The 20,623-nt window shown below is 49.2% G+C and overlaps 1 protein-coding gene across 1 annotated transcript in view; it reads left to right on the top strand.

The window, feature by feature from the left end:
• The window catches only part of SESTD1 (SEC14 and spectrin domain containing 1), a 228,432-nt gene that overhangs the window by 179,789 nt on the left and 28,020 nt on the right, over positions 1–20,623 (top strand). Inside the window, exons 13-15 of the mRNA XM_075317402.1 lie at positions 12,892–13,051; positions 16,978–17,059; positions 18,424–18,546. Coding sequence (XP_075173517.1) covers positions 12,892–13,051; positions 16,978–17,059; positions 18,424–18,546 — 365 coding nt within the window. The remainder of the gene's footprint in view (positions 1–12,891; positions 13,052–16,977; positions 17,060–18,423; positions 18,547–20,623) is intronic.

The following is a 20,623-nucleotide window of genomic DNA, read 5'->3' as shown; positions in this document are numbered from 1 at the left end:
GGACGCGATTAGCAGCTGAGAGGAGGGACAGACGCCACAGTGAAGACGCCCATCCGACTGGACCACCCTAGTTTACTTACAGCACGGGAGGATATCACATGGTACTTATGGGGTACACAGGGGAAGACAGGAGATGATACACACGATGCAGCAAAGGAACAGTTAAAGGCAGTGGGATTTGTTCATAGGGTCAAAAACTGGAAAAGCTGGTGACCGGTTCATTTGAAACATGAGATAATATCATTCTAGAGAAAACAAACTCCAAAACAAAAAAGTGGTTCACGTGGCCCTCATTATCCATGTTTCCCATCCTCCACTAATTGAAGACAGAATTATGTTAATTATGTGTAGATTATGGATGGAAAGCAAGATTAGTATTCTGTGCTGCAGTCACTGGGTACACAATAGTGCTCATTGTGGTCATCCAGCCGCGGCTGTGCCATGGAGCTCATTATACAGGGGAACAACTCAATAGTTTGTCAGTGATGATGCCCGCTCATCTCCATTACATTATATAGGACTTGTTGGCTCCATACGCTCCAGCTGCCTCCGCATTATCGCTGTGAATGGCCACCTTCTAATGCCTGGTCGTGGGTGTCCCATTATTACATGTTACATATCTCTATTCTCACAAAACACTCTGTTTATATATATATATATATATATATATATATATATATATATATATATATATATATATATACACCCTGTATAGATATACATACGCACACTAATAAGGTCCTATCAATTCGGGTGTTACATCCCGTCATGGCCGCCCTGAATCCGTTCACACACACTGATGCAGGAAAGGATGGAGCACCTACCTGACGATTGGGTCTCCTGTCGCAAAACAACTATATTATTAAATTCTATAACTTCTCATTTAAGACAAAATATTGATGATTTTTTTCCCCAGAACCAGCTTTTAAATCGAAGGTTTTGTCAGAAAATCTCTTGTTTTAAGTCAGATTTTTGTTGTTTTTTTATGTTTATTTAAAGGGGTGGTTCACCCATATTCTTTATTGTCTAGATCGATATTATATTGAGAAACAATGTTTCTCTCAAATACCTTGTGTTGGCAATAGTGCTTGTGAGAGGCGCTATTGCAGACCGCTGTTCCCGCTCCAGTGACGTCACCGTCAAGTGCTGCAACGTCACATCTGTGCAGCCGACTGCAGTCTTCCAGACTCACTGAGCTGTGAGCGGCGTTTCACCGCTTGTAACAGCCTATCTGCTCCCTGCTCCCCCCTCCCTCCTCCCTCACAGCACAGCACGTTGCGTCTCTTGCTTGCAGCGATCTGCTGTGAAGGAGGGGGGAGCAGGGAGCAGACGGGCTGTGCTGTGAGGGAGAGGGAAGCAGGGAGCAGACGGGCTGTGCTGTGAGGGAGGGGGGAGCAGAGAGCAGACGTGCTGTGCTGTGAGGGAGGGGGGAGCAGGGAGCAGACGGGCTGTGCTGTGAGAGAGGGGGGAGCAGAGAGCAGACGGACTGTGCTGTGAGGGAGGGGGGAGCAAGGAGCAGACTGGCTGTGCTGTGAGGGAGGGGGGAGCAGACGGGCTGTGCTGTGAGGGAGGGGGGAGCAGGGAGCAGACTGGCTGTGCTGTAAGGGAGGAGGGAGCAGATGGGCTGTTACAAGCGGTGTAACACCGCTCACAGCTCAGTGAGTCTGGAAGACTGCAGCCGGCTGCATGGATGTGATGTGTGCGGCATTTAACGTGACGTCACTGGAGTGGGAACAGCGGTCTGCAATAGCGCCTCTCACAGGCACTATTGCCAACACAAGGTATTTGAGAGAAACATTGTTTCTCAATATAATATCGATCTAGACAATAAAAAATATGGGTGAACCACCCTTTAAATCTTTCAAATGAATATCAATATAAAAAAAATACATAAAATAATTAACTAGCAATTTTCACACTGGCCAGAAATCCTAATAATAGACTCACACCGACATAGGTAGCAATAAATGGACTCATCGTAGAACTTTCTGTTCCTTGTGGAGGTTAGCTTTAATGGGAATATGTCAGCAGGATTTTGCTACCTTATCTGAGATCAGCAATGATGTAGGCAAAAAGACCATGAGTTCAGTGATGTGGCACATTGATTAGTGGCTGCAGCCATTCTGACACAGTGAAAGATTTGAGATTTTGCATGTAGCAGAGTTCTGGGAGCTGCCTACGCCAGGCTTTCAGTGTACATTTCCATACACAAAAGCTGCTAATCACAGAAGGTGGCACAGTCATACTACTACTGCTGCTGAGACCCACTAATGATAAAGATAACAGGCTTAAGCTAACATTGCAGATGAACAAAAAAAAAGACTGACTTCCATATCCCCCAACGTCCCCACCCTAGATATGCCCCATCCATCCTTTGTATAGTCCCCACCCTGGATATGCCCCATCCATCCTTACTATGGTCCCTACCCATCATCCCCACAGTCCCAGTCCCTATTGTACACTTGCTTTGGCAAAACTAATTTGTATTTGGTCCTTCCAATAAAGCTCCCTCTAGTGGTGGCTGCAAGCATGCATATGTGTAATATTTAACTGTCTTCTATGCAGTGGTTTAGGAGCTGTAAGAAAAAAAATGTTTCTACACCATAAAGATATTTGAGGATTTTTTCTTTATCGTTCCTATGGGAGACCCAGACATTGGGTGTATAGCTTCTGCCTCCGGAGGACACACGAAGTACTACACTAAAAAGTGTAGCTCCTCCCTCTGAGCATATACACCCCCTGGATAACCAGATCTAGCCAGTTCATTGCTTTGTGTTCAGGAGGCATACATCCACACATGCATTCTCATCTGATTTTTCATTTTTGGAAAGTTTTTGAAGAAAAGCGGGTCCAAGCCTGGACTCCCGGCATGTCCCTTCTCACCCCACTGTGTCGGCGGTGTTGTTAAGGTTGATTCCAAGGCTGGAGCCTTACATGCCGCGCTCCTTCACCATCCCTCGGGCTCTGGCTTGAAGTGGGAGCCAGCACGGTTCTCCTTGCTTTGCAGGAGACCGGTCTCCATCCGCAGCCCTTCAGGATCCTGCTGGACAGAGCACTCATCCCCAGGGACTTGGAACCCTGCGTCTCAGCAAGCTAAGTACCTGAGACGTTTATATTCGTGTGGTCCCGGTACTTTATTATGGTGGGAGAGTGTGCTGTGTAACTTTTCTGACATTTCCGGCCGGTTCTCTGGTTGTCGCCTGAGAACCGCGCCGATGGTGCCTGCGCGCCGGCCGCATCGCTTAAATTTAGGCCCCGGCTTCGCCGGAGGCCTACTTTCGATTTCACTGCCCTCACATGTCAATCATGCAGAGGGACAGTGCGGCTCCGCCCAGCGGCCGTTCGGCACAGGGGAGGGACACTCCTCTCTGAGTACGTCCCCTCCCCTGTAAGTCTCCTTGGCCCTTAAGATCCCGCTCTCAGAGCAGGTCCCGCCCCCTCTCCTCGCTCTGGCGCCATTTTCTCAGTGTTTTTCTCTGGATCAGCGCTGGCTGCAGCATCCCTGCTAAGCTGCTTGGGGGTCCGGGCTGTGGGATCTGGAGGGCACACAAACGGTCTGGTAAGCCACAACCTCTGGTTGTGGACCTTCTTATATACTCTCTGGGGGTCATTCTGGCTCAGAGCCCCCACTTCAGCAGCATGTCTCACACGAGGAGCAAGGCTGCAAGGCTGTACTCAATATGCACTGCATGTAAGCTCGTGCTGCCTGAACCGAGCACATATCCACATTGTGATGCCTGCTCTAACCTGACAATGCCTCAGCCTGGAATCGCACCCACAGTGGTCCCTGCGGCTGCTCCGGCTCCGGTGGCTGAACCCCCGGCTTGGGTAGAATCCTTCTCTAGGTCAATCTCCCAGTCTTTTGCCGACTCCATGGGACAGCTGTCCCGGACTTTGCTGAACATGCATCAGCCCCCTTCACAGGTTGCCTCTGCTGCTACGGCTCTCTCAGCGGAGCTCACAGAGGATTCTTCATCTGGTCCCAGACCCCGTCCTCCTAAAAGGAGACGCAGGGTCCCCTCTCCTTCCTCGTCCCGAGGCTCTGATTCAAGAGCTGACTCGCAGGACGAGGAGGATGCCTTTACTGGGGGCTCGGAGGCTACCTCCATGTGCCCCATTGATCTGTCCGAAAGTGACTCAGATGTTAGTGATTTGATTGCGTCCATTAATTCTGTACTGGACCTCAATCCGCCAGTATCAGAGGAGCAACCCTCTCTGGCAGAAAAGCACCAGTTTACCTTGCCTAAGAGGACAAGGAGTGTGTTCTTTAACCACTCCAGTTTTCAGGCCACTGTGACCAAGCCTAGGGCCTGTCCTGACAAACGCTTCCCAAAGCGTGGTTCTGATGACCGTTTTCCCTTTCCACCTGAGGTGGTCAAGGAGTGGGCTCATTCACCAAAGGTAGACCCTCCGGTGTCTAGACTCTCAGCCCGGACCGTTGTATCAGTGGCTGATGGCACCTCTCTTAAGGATTCCACTGACCGCCAGGTTGACCTTCTGGCCAAATCTGTATATGAGGCGGCAGGGGCCTCGTTCTCCCCATCTTTTGCAGCAGTGTGGGCTCTCAAAGCCATCTCTGCTTCTCTAGAGGAGATGCATTCCCTCACCAGTGAATCTATGCCCGAAATGGTTGCCTTAACTTTCCAAGCTTCAGCTTTTTCATCCTATGCCATGTCTGCCATGCTGGAGGCTTCTCACCGCACTGCGGTGGCTTCGGCTAATTCCCTCGCTATCCGCAGGATCTTGTGGCTTCGAGAGTGGAAGGCAGATGCTTCTTCAAAGAAGTACCTTGCTGGGCTCCCTTTTGCTGGATCCAGGCTATTCGGTGAACTGGATGAAATTATTAACGAAGCTACTGGCGGGAAGAGTACTTCCATGCCACAAACTAAAACCAGGAAACCTGCCCAGGGGAGAAACCAGTCGAGGTTTCGTTACTTTCGTTCCTCCAACTGGTCATCCTCTAAGCCCTCGGCCTCGTCCACTAACTCAGCCAAGGACCAAAAACCCAACTGGCGCACAAAGGCGCGTCCACAAAAGACCGCAGGAGCTGCTTCCACTAAGTGAGCCTCCTCTTGACTATCTGGCCGCACCAGCAACGTCCTTAGTCGGTGGCAGGCTCTCCCACTTTGGCGACGTGTGGTTTCAACACGTCTCCGATCAGTGGGTCCGGGATATCATCTCCCACGGCTACAGGATAGAATTCTCTTCCAGCCCGCCAAACAGATTTTTTCTGTCAACTCCCCCCTGCTCCAAGGCCGCCGCCTTCTCTCAGGCCGTGGCATCCTTGCAGGCCAACGGAGTAATTGTACCGGTTCCCGCCCGGGAACGGTTCAGAGGTTTCTATTCAAATCTCTTCCTAGTCCCCAAAAAGGACGGTTCCTTCCGGCCCATCCTGGATCTCAAGCTTCTCAACAAGCTGTTCAGGTGCGGCATTTTCGCATGGAGTCTCTGCGATCAGTCATTGCCTCAATGACCCAAGGAGATTTCCTGGCATCCATCGACATCAGAGATGCCTATCTGCATGTGCCAATTGCAGTGTCACACCAGCGTTGGCTACGTTTTGCAATCGGAGAGGAACATTTCCAATTCGTGGCTCTCCCCTTCGGGTTAGCCACGGCCCCTCGAGTATTCACCAAGGTCATGGCAGCAGTGGTTGCGGTTCTGCACCTCCAGGAGTTGGCAGTGATTCCTTACCTGGACGACCTTCTAGTCAAGGCTTCATCCAGCGCAGACTGTCAGCGGAGTGTCTCGCTCACTCTCGCCACTCTAGCCCAATTCGGGTGGCTTGTCAATCTGCCCAAATCCAAAGCATGTAAGCTCGTGCTGCCTGAACCGAGCACATATCCACATTGTGATGCCTGCTCTAACCTGACAATGCCTCAGCCTGGAATCGCACCCACAGTGGTCCCTGCGGCTGCTCCGGCTCCGGTGGCTGAACCCCCGGCTTGGGTAGAATCCTTCTCTAGGTCAATCTCCCAGTCTTTTGCCGACTCCATGGGACAGCTGTCCCGGACTTTGCTGAACATGCATCAGCCCCCTTCACAGGGTGCCTCTGCTGCTACGGCTCTCTCAGCGGAGCTCACAGAGGATTCTTCATCTGGTCCCAGACCCCGTCCTCCTAAAAGGAGACGCAGGGTCCCCTCTCCTTCCTCGTCCCGAGGCTCTGATTCAAGAGCTGACTCGCAGGACGAGGAGGATGCCTTTACTGGGGGCTCGGAGGCTACCTCCATGTGCCCCATTGATCTGTCCGAAAGTGACTCAGATGTTAGTGATTTGATTGCGTCCATTAATTCTGTACTGGACCTCAATCCGCCAGTATCAGAGGAGCAACCCTCTCTGGCAGAAAAGCACCAGTTTACCTTGCCTAAGAGGACAAGGAGTGTGTTCTTTAACCACTCCAGTTTTCAGGCCACTGTGACCAAGCCTAGGGCCTGTCCTGACAAACGCTTCCCAAAGTGTGGTTCTGATGACCGTTTTCCCTTTCCACCTGAGGTGGTCAAGGAGTGGGCTCATTCACCAAAGGTAGACCCTCCGGTGTCTAGACTCTCAGCCCGGACCGTTGTATCAGTGGCTGATGGCACCTCTCTTAAGGATTCCACTGACCGCCAGGTTGACCTTCTGGCCAAATCTGTATATGAGGCGGCAGGGGCCTCGTTCTCCCCATCTTTTGCAGCAGTGTGGGCTCTCAAAGCCATCTCTGCTTCTCTAGAGGAGATGCATTCCCTCACCAGTGAATCTATGCCCGAAATGGTTGCCTTAACTTTCCAAGCTTCAGCTTTTTCATCCTATGCCATGTCTGCCATGCTGGAGGCTTCTCACCGCACTGCGGTGGCTTCGGCTAATTCCCTCGCTATCCGCAGGATCTTGTGGCTTCGAGAGTGGAAGGCAGATGCTTCTTCAAAGAAGTACCTTGCTGGGCTCCCTTTTGCTGGATCCAGGCTATTCGGTGAACTGGATGAAATTATTAACGAAGCTACTGGCGGGAAGAGTACTTCCATGCCACAAACTAAAACCAGGAAACCTGCCCAGGGGAGAAACCAGTCGAGGTTTCGTTACTTTCGTTCCTCCAACTGGTCATCCTCTAAGCCCTCGGCCTCGTCCACTAACTCAGCCAAGGACCAAAAACCCAACTGGCGCACAAAGGCGCGTCCACAAAAGACCGCAGGAGCTGCTGCCACTAAGTGAGCCTCCTCTTGACTATCTGGCCGCACCAGCAACGTCCTTAGTCGGTGGCAGGCTCTCCCACTTTGGCGACGTGTGGTTTCAACACGTCTCCGATCAGTGGGTGCGGGATATCATCTCCCACGGCTACAGGATAGAATTCTCTTCCAGCCCGCCAAACAGATTTTTTCTGTCAACTCCCCCCTGCTCCAAGGCCGCCGCCTTCTCTCAGGCCGTGGCATCCTTGCAGGCCAACGGAGTAATTGTACCGGTTCCCGCCCGGGAACGGTTCAGAGGTTTCTATTCAAATCTCTTCCTAGTCCCCAAAAAGGACGGTTCCTTCCGGCCCATCCTGGATCTCAAGCTTCTCAACAAGCTGTTCAGGTGCGGCATTTTCGCATGGAGTCTCTGCGATCAGTCATTGCCTCAATGACCCAAGGAGATTTCCTGGCATCCATCGACATCAGAGATGCCTATCTGCATGTGCCAATTGCAGTGTCACACCAGCGTTGGCTACGTTTTGCAATCGGAGAGGAACATTTCCAATTCGTGGCTCTCCCCTTCGGGTTAGCCACGGCCCCTCGAGTATTCACCAAGGTAATGGCAGCAGTGGTTGCGGTTCTGCACCTCCAGGAGTTGGCAGTGATTCCTTACCTGGACGACCTTCTAGTCAAGGCTTCATCCAGCGCAGACTGTCAGCGGAGTGTCTCGCTCACTCTCGCCACTCTAGCCCAATTCGGGTGGCTTGTCAATCTGCCCAAATCCAAAGCATGTAAGCTCGTGCTGCCTGAACCGAGCACATATCCACATTGTGATGCCTGCTCTAACCTGACAATGCCTCAGCCTGGAATCGCACCCACAGTGGTCCCTGCGGCTGCTCCGGCTCCGGTGGCTGAACCCCCGGCTTGGGTAGAATCCTTCTCTAGGTTAATCTCCCAGTCTTTTGCCGACTCCATGGGACAGCTGTCCCGGACTTTGCTGAACATGCATCAGCCCCCTTCACAGGGTGCCTCTGCTGCTACGGCTCTCTCAGCGGAGCTCACAGAGGATTCTTCATCTGGTCCCAGACCCCGTCCTCCTAAAAGGAGACGCAGGGTCCCCTCTCCTTCCTCATCCCGAGGCTCTGATTCAAGAGCTGACTCGCAGGACGAGGAGGATGCCTTTACTGGGGGCTCGGAGGCTACCTCCATGTGCCCCATTGATCTGTCCGAAAGTGACTCAGATGTTAGTGATTTGATTGCGTCCATTAATTCTGTACTGGACCTCAATCCGCCAGTATCAGAGGAGCAACCCTCTCTGGCAGAAAAGCACCAGTTTACCTTGCCTAAGAGGACAAGGAGTGTGTTCTTTAACCACTCCAGTTTTCAGGCCACTGTGACCAAGCCTAGGGCCTGTCCTGACAAACGCTTCCCAAAGCGTGGTTCTGATGACCGTTTTCCCTTTCCACCTGAGGTGGTCAAGGAGTGGGCTCATTCACCAAAGGTAGACCCTCCGGTGTCTAGACTCTCAGCCCGGACCGTTGTATCAGTGGCTGATGGCACCTCTCTTAAGGATTCCACTGACCGCCAGGTTGACCTTCTGGCCAAATCTGTATATGAGGCGGCAGGGGCCTCGTTCTCCCCATCTTTTGCAGCAGTGTGGGCTCTCAAAGCCATCTCTGCTTCTCTAGAGGAGATGCATTCCCTCACCAGTGAATCTATGCCCGAAATGGTTGCCTTAACTTTCCAAGCTTCAGCTTTTTCATCCTATGCCATGTCTGCCATGCTGGAGGCTTCTCACCGCACTGCGGTGGCTTCGGCTAATTCCCTCGCTATCCGCAGGATCTTGTGGCTTCGAGAGTGGAAGGCAGATGCTTCTTCAAAGAAGTACCTTGCTGGGCTCCCTTTTGCTGGATCCAGGCTATTCGGTGAACTGGATGAAATTATTAACGAAGCTACTGGCGGGAAGAGTACTTCCATGCCACAAACTAAAACCAGGAAACCTGCCCAGGGGAGAAACCAGTCGAGGTTTCGTTACTTTCGTTCCTCCAACTGGTCATCCTCTAAGCCCTCGGCCTCGTCCACTAACTCAGCCAAGGACCAAAAACCCAACTGGCGCACAAAGGCGCGTCCACAAAAGACCGCAGGAGCTGCTGCCACTAAGTGAGCCTCCTCTTGACTATCTGGCCGCACCAGCAACGTCCTTAGTCGGTGGCAGGCTCTCCCACTTTGGCGACGTGTGGTTTCAACACGTCTCCGATCAGTGGGTGCGGGATATCATCTCTCACGGCTACAGGATAGAATTCTCTTCCAGCCCGCCAAACAGATTTTTTCTGTCAACTCCCCCCTGCTCCAAGGCCGCCGCCTTCTCTCAGGCCGTGGCATCCTTGCAGGCCAACGGAGTAATTGTACCGGTTCCCGCCCGGGAACGGTTCAGAGGTTTCTATTCAAATCTCTTCCTAGTCCCCAAAAAGGACGGTTCCTTCCGGCCCATCCTGGATCTCAAGCTTCTCAACAAGCTGTTCAGGTGCGGCATTTTCGCATGGAGTCTCTGCGATCAGTCATTGCCTCAATGACCCAAGGAGATTTCCTGGCATCCATCGACATCAGAGATGCCTATCTGCATGTGCCAATTGCAGTGTCACACCAGCGTTGGCTACGTTTTGCAATCGGAGAGGAACATTTCCAATTCGTGGCTCTCCCCTTCGGGTTAGCCACGGCCCCTCGAGTATTCACCAAGGTCATGGCAGCAGTGGTTGCGGTTCTGCACCTCCAGGAGTTGGCAGTGATTCCTTACCTGGACGACCTTCTAGTCAAGGCTTCATCCAGCGCAGACTGTCAGCGGAGTGTCTCGCTCACTCTCGCCACTCTAGCCCAATTCGGGTGGCTTGTCAATCTGCCCAAATCCACTCTGACTCCGACCCAGAGGCTCACGTACCTAGGGATGCAGTTCGAGACTCTGCCGGCACTTGTGAAGCTGCCCTTAGTCAAACAGCAGTCCCTCCGTCTGGCGGTGCGCTCTCTGCTGAGGCCACGCCGTCATTCCATCAGGCACCTAATGCAGGTGCTGGGTCAGATGGTGGCGTCAATGGAGGCTGTTCCCTTTGCCCAGTTCCATCTGCGTCCTCTGCAGCTGGACATTCTCCGCTGTTGGGACAAGCGGACTTCCTCCTTGCACAGGCTAGTGGCTCTGTCGCCACAGACGAGGGGCTCCCTTCAGTGGAGGCTTCGGCCCCTCTCTCTGTCTCAGGGACGCTCCTTCCTGGCCCCGTCCTGGGTGATCCTCACCACGGATGCCAGTCTATCCGGCTGGGGAGCGGTATGTCTCCACCACCGAGCACAGGGCACTTGGACTCCATCCGAATCAGCCCTCTCGATCAATGTGCTGGAAACCAGAGCTGTGCTTCTAGCTCTCCTAGCCTTTCACCACCTTTTGGCGGGCAAGCACATCCGAGTCCAGTCAGACAACGCGACAGCGGTTGCCTACATCAATCACCAAGGCGGGACACGCAGCCGCCTGGCAACGTTGGAGGTTCAACGCATCCTTCAATGGACGGAGGACTCCAAGTCCACCATATCCGCAGTCCACATCCCAGGCGTGGAAAACTGGGAAGCAGATTATCTCAGCCGTCAAACCGTGGACAGTGGCGAGTGGTCCCTGCATCCGGCAGTGTTTCAGTCAATCTGCCGTAAGTGGGGCACTCCGGAAGTGGATCTAATGGCATCCCGGCACAACAACAAGGTTCCGGTTTACGTGGCTCGCTCCCACGATCCTCAGGCCTTTGCAGCGGACGCTCTGGTTCAAGATTGGTCCCAGTTTCGTCTGTCCTACGTGTTTCCCCCTCTAGCTCTCTTGCCCAGAGTTCTGCGCAAGATCAGAATGGAGGGCCGTCGGGTCATCCTCATTGCTCCGGACTGGCCCAGGCGAGCTTGGTACCCAGACCTGCTCCATCTGTCCGTAGAGGTGCCGTGACATCTTCCGGACCGTCCAGACCTTCTCTCACAAGGTCCGTTTTTCCGCCAGAATTCTGCGGCTCTCAGATTGACGGCGTGGCTCTTGAGTCCTGGATCTTGACGGCTTCTGGTATTCCTCCTGAAGTCATCTCCATGGACTATGACTCGGGCTCGGAAGTCTTCCTCGGCCAAAATCTATCACAGGACCTGGAGAATTTTCCTGTCCTGGTGTCGCTCTTCCGGCCATGCTCCTTGGCCTTTTTCCTTGCCGACCCTTCTGTCCTTTCTACAGTCCGGTCTGCAGCTAGGACTATCCGTCAATTCCCTCAAGGGACAAGTCTTGGCTCTGTCAGTGTTGTTCCAGCGGCGTATCGCCCGGCTGGCTCAGGTGCGCACCTTCATGCAGGGCGCGTCTCACATCATTCCGCCTTACCGGCGGCCCTTGGATCCCTGGGACCTCAATCTGGTCCTCACGGCCTTGCAGAAACCCCCCTTTGAGCCTCTTAGGGAGGTTTCTTTCTCGTCTTTCACAGAAAGTGGTCTTTCTAGTGGCCATAACTTCCCTCAGGAGAGTCTCTGATTTGCCTGCGCTCTCTTCGGAGTCACCTTTTTTGGTTTTTCATCAAGACAAGGTGGTTCTCCGTCCGACTCCGGACTTTCTCCCTAAGGTGGTTTCTCCTTTCCACCTTAACCAGGACATTTCCCTGCCTTCCTTTTGTCCGGCTCCTGTTCATCGCTTTGAAAAAGCGTTGCATACTCTGGATCTGGTGCGGGCGCTCCGGATCTATGTGTCTCGCACCGCTGTTCTTAGGCGGTGCACCTCTCTTTTTGTGCTAACCACAGGTCGGTGTAAGGGCCTCTCGGCTTCTAAGCCGACCTTAGCTCGTTGGATTAGGTCGGCCATTTCCGATGCCTACCAGTGTACTCAGGTGCCTCCCCCGCCGGGGGATCAAGGCACACTCGACCAGAGCTGTCGGTGCCTCTTGAGCTTTCAGGCACCAGGCTACGGCTCAGCAGGTCTGTCAGGCTGCCACTTGGACTAGTCTGCATACCTTTTCAAAGCACTACCAAGTGCATGCTCATGCTTCGGCAGATGCGAGCTTGGGCAGACGCATTCTTCAGGCGGCTGTCGCCCATTTGTGAAGTTAGGCTCCGCCTACTTCTCAGTTTTCTGTTTATTCCCACCCATGGACTGCTTTGAGACGTCCCAATGTCTGGGTCTCCCATAGGAACGATAAAGAAAAAGAGAATTTTGTTTACTTACCGTAAATTCTTTTTCTTATAGTTCAGTATTGGGAGACCCAGCACCCTCCCTGTTGCCTGTTTTCAGTTTCTTGTTCCGCGTGTTATCACCGGCTGTTGTCGTAGACAGAGGCTCCGGTTGTTCCGGTTCTTGCTCTGTCTTTACTTGTGGGTGGCTATTCTCCTTCAGCTTTTGCACTAAACTGGCTAGATCTGGTTATCCAGGGGGTGTATATGCTCAGAGGGAGGAGCTACACTTTTTAGTGTAGTACTTTGTGTGTCCTCCGGAGGCAGAAGCTATACACCCAATGTCTGGGTCTCCCAATACGGAACTATAAGAAAAAGAATTTACGGTAAGTAAACAAAATTCTCTTTTTTTTTTTATAACAGAATTTCGATCTCATGAGGATTTGTGAAAGAAGTTGGCCTAGGACAATTATTTTTTGTAATGGTTTTAATAAAATTCTCCCAATGGCTAGCAGCTTCCATGTTTGTGTTGGTGTTTGGTTTTTACAAATCACATTTCACTCTATCCTGAAAATATTTTTGCCTTTAGACACTGGTCTTCAAGGTTTACGTGAGAAAGGACAGAATCTTCTGGATCAGATTTCTAACCAGGCTTCTTGGGCTTATGGGAAAGATGTGACAACTGAAAACAAGGATAACGTGGATCATATTCAAGGTGTAATGGAGGACATGCAGCTGAGGAAGCAGAGGTGAGTTGGTCACAGGATCTTGTGATTAAAACGAATCTTGTGATCAGGTTTTCTCTATGTAATCTGAGATAATCATGATGTAGGGGCTGAAACCCTGACTCCACCGATGTTACTTATTGGTCTGTTTGGTGTCATTTTGATACAATCAGTTTTTTTTCTGCTGCAAATGTACCAATTCTCTGAATGCTGAGCTCTATATAACCCCACCCACTTCGCTGATTGGCTGCCTTCTGGGTGTATTAACAGAAAGCTACTGAGCACTTGACTAGTAGGCACGAGACAACTAGTCCAGTAGTGATAATCTCCGGCTGATAAAACACTGAATTTATTGACATGTTAGGGTGAACTCTTACAAAGTTCAGCAAGTTGCGTACTGCCTGATTCTAATTGGTGTGGATCGAGTGCATGCTTGAAAAATGAGATCAGACACACAGTTCACCCTAACAGAAACCGCATGACACAGCACAGTAAGTGACACACCGCTGGAATCAGGGTGTCAACTACTAAATCATGCTTCTCTCAGATTACATAGCAGAAACCTGCCTTTAAAGTAAATATTCTCCCAAAAAGTTTCCCAGCAACAGTAGTAACATAATAGTAACATAATCAAAGAACCCATACTTTGTAGTTAAATATTTTGCTATTCAAGCACTTGTGATTCCTGTAGCAAGGTTATTACATCATTGACATGACCGCTGCAGCCAGTGACTAGCCTCAGCAGTGACATTGGCTGCATTGGACGTGTGCGCGATCTACACAACACCGTTGATGCATCGAAAAGGATTACCAATAGTGATGAGCAAGCACTGCTGTGCACGGGTGCTCGGTATTCGTAACCAGCAAGTCGGATGCTCAGACTGACTCGACTCGTGTACTGACTATAATGAAAGTCTTTGGAGAACTCGACCATTTTTCCGAAAAATCTTGAGTTCTCTATATCGTCATTTAATCAGATCTCTAGGATCTGACATGACATTATGATCTCTGAGGTCCGGTCTCAGCACACCTACTGAGAATAAAAGGATAATCAGGAATCAAATAAATGGGGAACTTTTCTGCTCTGCTGCGAGAATGACAAAAATCCAAAAGTGTTGAATAAAATGTAGGTGTTTTTATTCTACATATTTCGAAGTGTGTCCATACTTCTTCACCAGGAGACCCACCCATTCTTTTGCAAGATTGTCCTGTCTGGCTAGTGGCAGTTTGGTGAAATCCATGAACGTAAGCACACCAGCAACCTAGCAATATGTCTAGATCAGGGGTCTCAAACTTGGCTGCACATAGAAAAAAAATTATTTGGGGGCCCACATTCTTTGCAGGATAAAGTGACATTTTTTTTTTCTATACACCTTTTGGATCACGTTCTTTTGAACATTATTCGCTTATTTACTATAACAAACCTGCACTTTTTTTTGTTTATTTCATTTGATATATAAAAAAGCATTTTTATTGGTAAAAAAAAGTCATGCTTTTTTTATTTTTTTTTGTACATATTATCCCCATCTTGTAAGTAATATTTTAAAATTAGCACCATATAGTCATTTTGGCCAACATATTGTAGGAATGTTCCCATCCTGGTCCTCATTTTGTAGTAATGTGCCCCATCTTGTTCCCAGTAGTAATGTGCCCCATCTTTGTTACCTGTGGTAATGTGCCCCATCCTTGTTCCCTGTAGTAATGTGCCCCATCCTTGTCCTCTGTAGTTTTGTGCTCATCCTTGTCCCCTCTAGTAATGTGCCCCATCCTTGTCCCCTGTAGTAATGTGCCCCATCCTTGTCCCCTGTAGTAATGTGCCCCATCCTTGTCCCTGTAGTTTTGTGCTCATCCTTGTCCCCTGTAGTTTTGTGCTCATCCTTGTCCCCTGTAGTAATGTGCCCCATCCTTGTCCCCTGTAGTTTTGTGCTCATCCTTGTCCCCTGTAGTTTTGTGCTCATCCTTGTCCCCTGTAGTTTTGTGCTCATCCTTGTCCCCTGTAGTAATGTGCCCCATCCTTGTCCCCTGTAGTTTTGTGCTCATCCTTGTCCCCTGTAGTTTTGTGCTCATCCTTGTCCCCTGTAGTAATGTGCCCCATCCTTGTCCCCTGTAGTTTTGTGCTCATCCTTGTCCCCTGTAGTTTTGTGCTCATCCTTGTCCCCTGTAGTTTTGTGCTCATCCTTGTCCCCTGTAGTAATGTGCCACATCCTTGTCCACGGTAGTAATGTGCCCCATCCTTGCTCCCTGTAGTAATGTGCCCATCTTGTCCCCATCCTGCAGTAATGCCCCCATCTTGTAGTAATGTCCCTATCCTTGTCCCTATCTTGTAGTAATGTGCCCATCTTAACACCCTTGTAGTAATGTGTCCATCCTTGTGCCCAGCCCTGTCTTCTTCTTTTAGCAATTCCCCATCCTGTAGTAATGTCCCCTCTGTATGACACATTATGCTGTTTTCACTTACACACATAAAAAAAAATAAAATAAGAATTAAAAAAAAAAGATTCTTCTCACCTGTCCTCCATTTCATCTGTGTCCTCTTTCCTGCTCCTTGTGGCCCGTAGGCCCCCTGATGATCATGGCCCTATGCTGGGGGCTGTAGCCATCTGCGCTTTACTTCAGATGATTGATTTCCGCTGCTGCGCACAGGAACTCTGTGCAGAGCTTCACCAGTGGCAGCCGCCGGCCAATCTGAGGCCAGCAGGTAACGCCAGTGTATGACGTCACCTGCTGGCCTCTGATTGGCTGGTGGCTTCTATTGGTGAAGCTCTGCAAAGAGTTGTTGTGCGCAGCGGCAGAAATCAATCCCCTGAACTTAGAAAAGTGCAGATAGCTGCAGCCCCTGGTATAGGACTGCAAGAAGCTGCCTCAGGGACTGCATGCGGTCCACATGTTTGAGAACCCTGCTTTAGATGATTGGAGAACCCGTTGAAGGTGTATCTCATTTAATAAAGAAAGTAGCAGAAGTAGACAAACATAAGGGGTTTACATTTACTTATATAAAAGGTATTAACAGGGAAATAAGTTACACAAAAAAGATGATGTGAATTGAAGCCCCTCAGTGGTCCTGCATTGGCAGCATAGTCTGAGAGTAAAAATATATGATTAATAGGAGGCTGTAGATGCCATATTGCACCATTTTCCAAAAAATATTTTAATATTCTTTATAAAATTCCGATTACTTTTCATAGAACGCAGACCAGGGGGTAAATGAACCCGAACATTTGATTGACACTTTGAAATAAAAAGATGATTGTAAAAAGAGTGTTCAGAAAAGTTTCCAAGCTGCGAGGTGAAGGTCTGGATAGATTAATCCATCCGCGTCGTCATCCCGAGCAGAATCCTTTGTGATTTTGATCAGGAGCGATTCAGTTCTCAGCACATTTATCAAGATTAAATCAACTGATTCTCATGCGCGTCCTCGCCTCTGCAAAAGTCATGACAGGTTCTTAAGTGGCGCTGAAAGTTATCTGAACGGCTCCATCGTCCCCTGGCATTGTGTGGATAACATTACAGGATTCTTAAATGGCTCGAATCGCACAAAGACGATCCAGACACTTTCCTCGCTCTGTCAGATTTACACTTTAATGTTGGTTGGTGGTTGATCTGAAGAAGATGATTTATTCAAGGTCACAAAGGAGTAAAGGGAAACATTAAAAAAAAAATCATACAATAGTTTTTTGGGTTTTTTTGAAAGATTTTCCTGCTTTTGCTTAACTTTTGAAATTACGATCAATTGGGTTTGTAAATCTATAGCTGGTCATATCCATCAGATAGCTCTTGTATGGATCAAATCGGTCTACCCCAACGTCAATCGCTGTACCACCATATGCTGCTTATCAATCTGCAGCCTACTCTGATGCTTTATACAGAGTATATCCATAGGATATTGTAAACTAAAAAAATCGCCTGCCCTATATGAAGGCAATTTTACATTTCTTGTATTCTCTTCTCAGGTGTGAGGATATGGTGGACGTCCGGAGGTTAAAAATGCTGCAGATGGTCCAACTGTTCAAGTGTGAAGAAGATGCAGCTCAAGTAAGATCTATTTATCTGTATCTATCGTCATCTGGACATTTCTGTCTGTAGTTAGCCGCTGTTGTCTACAGGTGCATTTGCCACTTTAAAGAAGCCACTCCTTTTAAGATATCATTCTTTTGGCTCACCAGTGTACCAAAGAACAAGGCTCCCACAGTACCCCCTGCACCCACTGGGCTCATTGCCTAAACCAACTTTTTTCCATATTACTTTCTCATGTTCACTTAAAGCTGGCAACAGCACATATGAAAAAGACTTGGCTTTACTAATAGACACAGACTGAACAGGAGTCAACAATGTGATGCAGCAGCAAAAAAAAAGGAAAACACAATTCTGGGATGTAATAACAGAAGCATACAGTCTAGATTACAAAAAGTAATTATCCCCCTCTACACCTCTTTGGTTAGACCTCACCTGGAATACTGTGCCCAGTTCTGGGAACCACATTTTAAAAAAGACATCAGCAAACTGGAACAAGTTCAGAGAAGAGCACCCAGAATGGTGACCGGTCTGCAAACCATGTCCTATGAGGAACAGCTACAGGATTTAGGAATGTTTAGCTTGCAAAAATATAGACTGAGAGGAGACATTAGCTGTCTACAAATATCTCAAGGGATGTCAAAGTGTAGAGGAATCAACCCTATTCTCATTTGCACATGGAAATACGAGAAGTAATGGGATGAAACTGAAAGGGAGAAGATACAGATAAAATATTAGAAAAACATTTTTGACAGTGAGGGTGATTGAGTGGAACAGGCTGCTGGGAGAGGTGGTGAGTTCTCCTTCAATGGAAGTCTTCAAAAAGATACTTGACAGACATCTGTGTGGCATGATTTAGTGAATCCTGCTTTCATGAGGGGGTTGGACCAGATGACCTTGGAGGTCCCTTCGATCTCTACCGTTCTATGAGATGGTCTAACGTTCACTCGGCTGACTGCGATCTCTCCAAAGCACATAAACTCTTACTTCTGCTGAGCTTTGATGTGTCTTCAATGGGGGAAAGAGGAGAAAGTTGACATCAGAAGTTCCTTTTGTATGAAGCTTCTTTTCTCCGACATCTTCAACCAGAGAAAAGTTGTGAGGTTCTCATACACTCAAATGATCCTATGGTCCCAATGAAACTGTTGGGTCTATCCAACACTCATGTAAGGTTTATGGGGTGGATTACTGTTATGGGCACATTGTGAGTACTCCAATGAGACAGGTCCTCTACTCTTTGGGATACACATTCTAGGATGGAGTCTTCTCTGCAGCCCGGCTATGGTAGTACTTCCATATCTTATTTGACGCATATACCTGCCCGGTTTATCAGGATGCATTTTCTGCTTTTCTTTTACCTATTTTCTCCCCTTGCTGTTCTGCAGGCAGTAGACTGGTTGAATGAATTACTCGATGCCTTGCTAAAGACACACATCAGACTGGGAGACGACAGTCAAGAGACCAAAATTCTGATAGAAAAACATAGAAAATTTGTAGATGTTGCTCAGGTAATTGTATGACAAGCGCATAATGATGTTTTCTGCATGATGTAAATGTTATATATTTCCATTTTTATACATTGTACTCAACGCCAAGGTCTCAAGTTAAAATGCTTTCCCACAGACCCGAGATACACTATATGGACAATCGTATTGGGACAGGAGTTTTTCTGACGTTCATTCTAAATCAATATAGGACAGATACAACATGTTCCACTCTTCTGGAAAGGCCGTAATCCAGATTTTGGAGTGGGGTCTGTGGGAATTTTACTCATTTATACAGAAGAGCATTCGTGAGGTCAGACTCTGATGTCACTGATGTTGGTTGAGAGTTTGGGCCATTCTTTTTAAACCCAAAAGTGTCGGATGGGTTGAGATCAGGGCTCTGAGCGACCGGTCATGTTCTTTCACACCATTATACTAACTGTGTATGTAAGCTTTACTAAGTATGAGTGAATCTTGGCTGAGAAAGCGAAAGACAAAAGATAAAACAAAAAAACATATCCCTGCACTCTTGATAATACTCTGTCCATCATTCATGTGACCGCTGCAATCCATCATTTGCCTCAGCAGTGCCATTTTAGATGTTCAGAATGGGACCACTGAGGCTAGTGATTGGTTGCAGCAGTCATGTGAATGATTGACGGGACGTCACCTATGCAGCGCTGAAGTAGTGGGTCATTGGTTATTTCTCAGTCGATTCATTGGGGGACACAGTCTGCTGCCACCTGGAGGCTGACACTGATATTACATAGCATAAGAAATGAGCTCCTCCCCAGCAGACTTTACCTCGCCTGCTGGTCGCTGACGTCCTCAGTTTTTTTCTGTGTCAGTTGGAGGAGGGTCTGATTCGGACCTGTCTGAGGTGTTTGTTCTCTTTCTTATTCAGAGTCGTTGGGGTAACAGGGTGTACGCTGTTTCAAACACATTGTGGCGGAGAGTACAGTCTGTACCTTCATTCTGTATCCTCTCACGCCGTTTGGCTACTCCTGGGTACCTTGCTATGTAGGTATGGGGCGGTGGTCTGTACACCAGTAGACTCCTGCCCGTTCGCCCTACATAGCATTTGTGTGCCTAGAGCAGAAGACGGTTCTGTCTTCTGGACAGGTAAGTATTGCCCTCTCTGGTTTCCTCCCTGTCTTCTCTTTTCTCCTCCCACTTTCCTCTGTGTGACACTTGCGGAAAAGGGGAGCAAGAAGGTGTACATGTCTGGTATCCTTGCTGGAGCTGGACGTTGCAGAGGAGCGGAGTCACGCAGTGGCAGAGTCTTGTGCTGTGGTATTTTCAGGCTTTGCGCCCCTCCAGTTGAGGTCTTTGCGTTCCCTTGTGAGGCATGTTTTTTTTCTGGCTGTCAATCATCTTGTCGTGCCCAGCCAGCCAGTGTTGTTGCCCTTCGTCTGGTGCCCCCCGCCCCTCCCTGTTCTGCCTCAACTCCTTCGGCACCGACTCCTTTTTTCCGGCGCACGTCTCGGCGGTTCACTGGGATCTTGGTTTTTCACTGCGGTGATGTGTCCTCTGCACGTGGCTTGGTGGATCGTGGTGTGGTTAGGACTGTCTCTGCTTAGTGACTGATACATCTGCTCCTCAGCAGCATCCCTTCACTGCTCCCTCTGTCTCTAGGATGTCTGAGTCTAGAGAAGGCCATGCTCTGCCTCCGGGCCACCCTGCACTAAGCAGTTATTACACATGTGCTGATTGTGGACGGTAATTACATTGCGTCTGGCCAATCTATACCCTATTGTGCTGCTTGTACTTCTCCTCCCATGCAGTTGACTGCTTTGGGGACCCCAATGGTGTCAGAAGAGAGTATGTTTCCTCATCTCTGTGAGCGCGAGATCTTACTCAGGCTATTACAGAACCAAGTAAGGTGTCTAAAGCCTGCTTTACATGTTACGATTCTGCATACGATATCGTATGCGATCGTAACCGCCCCCATCGTATGTGCGGCACATTCAATTTTGTTGAATGTGCCGCACAAACGATTAACCCCTGTCACACGTACTTACCCGTCCATACGACCTCGATGTGGGCGGCGAACATCCACTTCCTGGAGTGGGAGGGACGTTCGGCGTCACATCGACGTCAC

This window comes from Anomaloglossus baeobatrachus, chromosome 7 (genome assembly GCF_048569485.1).
Source record: "Anomaloglossus baeobatrachus isolate aAnoBae1 chromosome 7, aAnoBae1.hap1, whole genome shotgun sequence".
Classification (NCBI taxonomy): Eukaryota; Metazoa; Chordata; class Amphibia; order Anura; family Aromobatidae; genus Anomaloglossus; species Anomaloglossus baeobatrachus.
The sequence above is the reverse complement of the archived record's forward strand: the minus strand, read 5'-3'. Positions and strand labels throughout refer to the sequence as shown.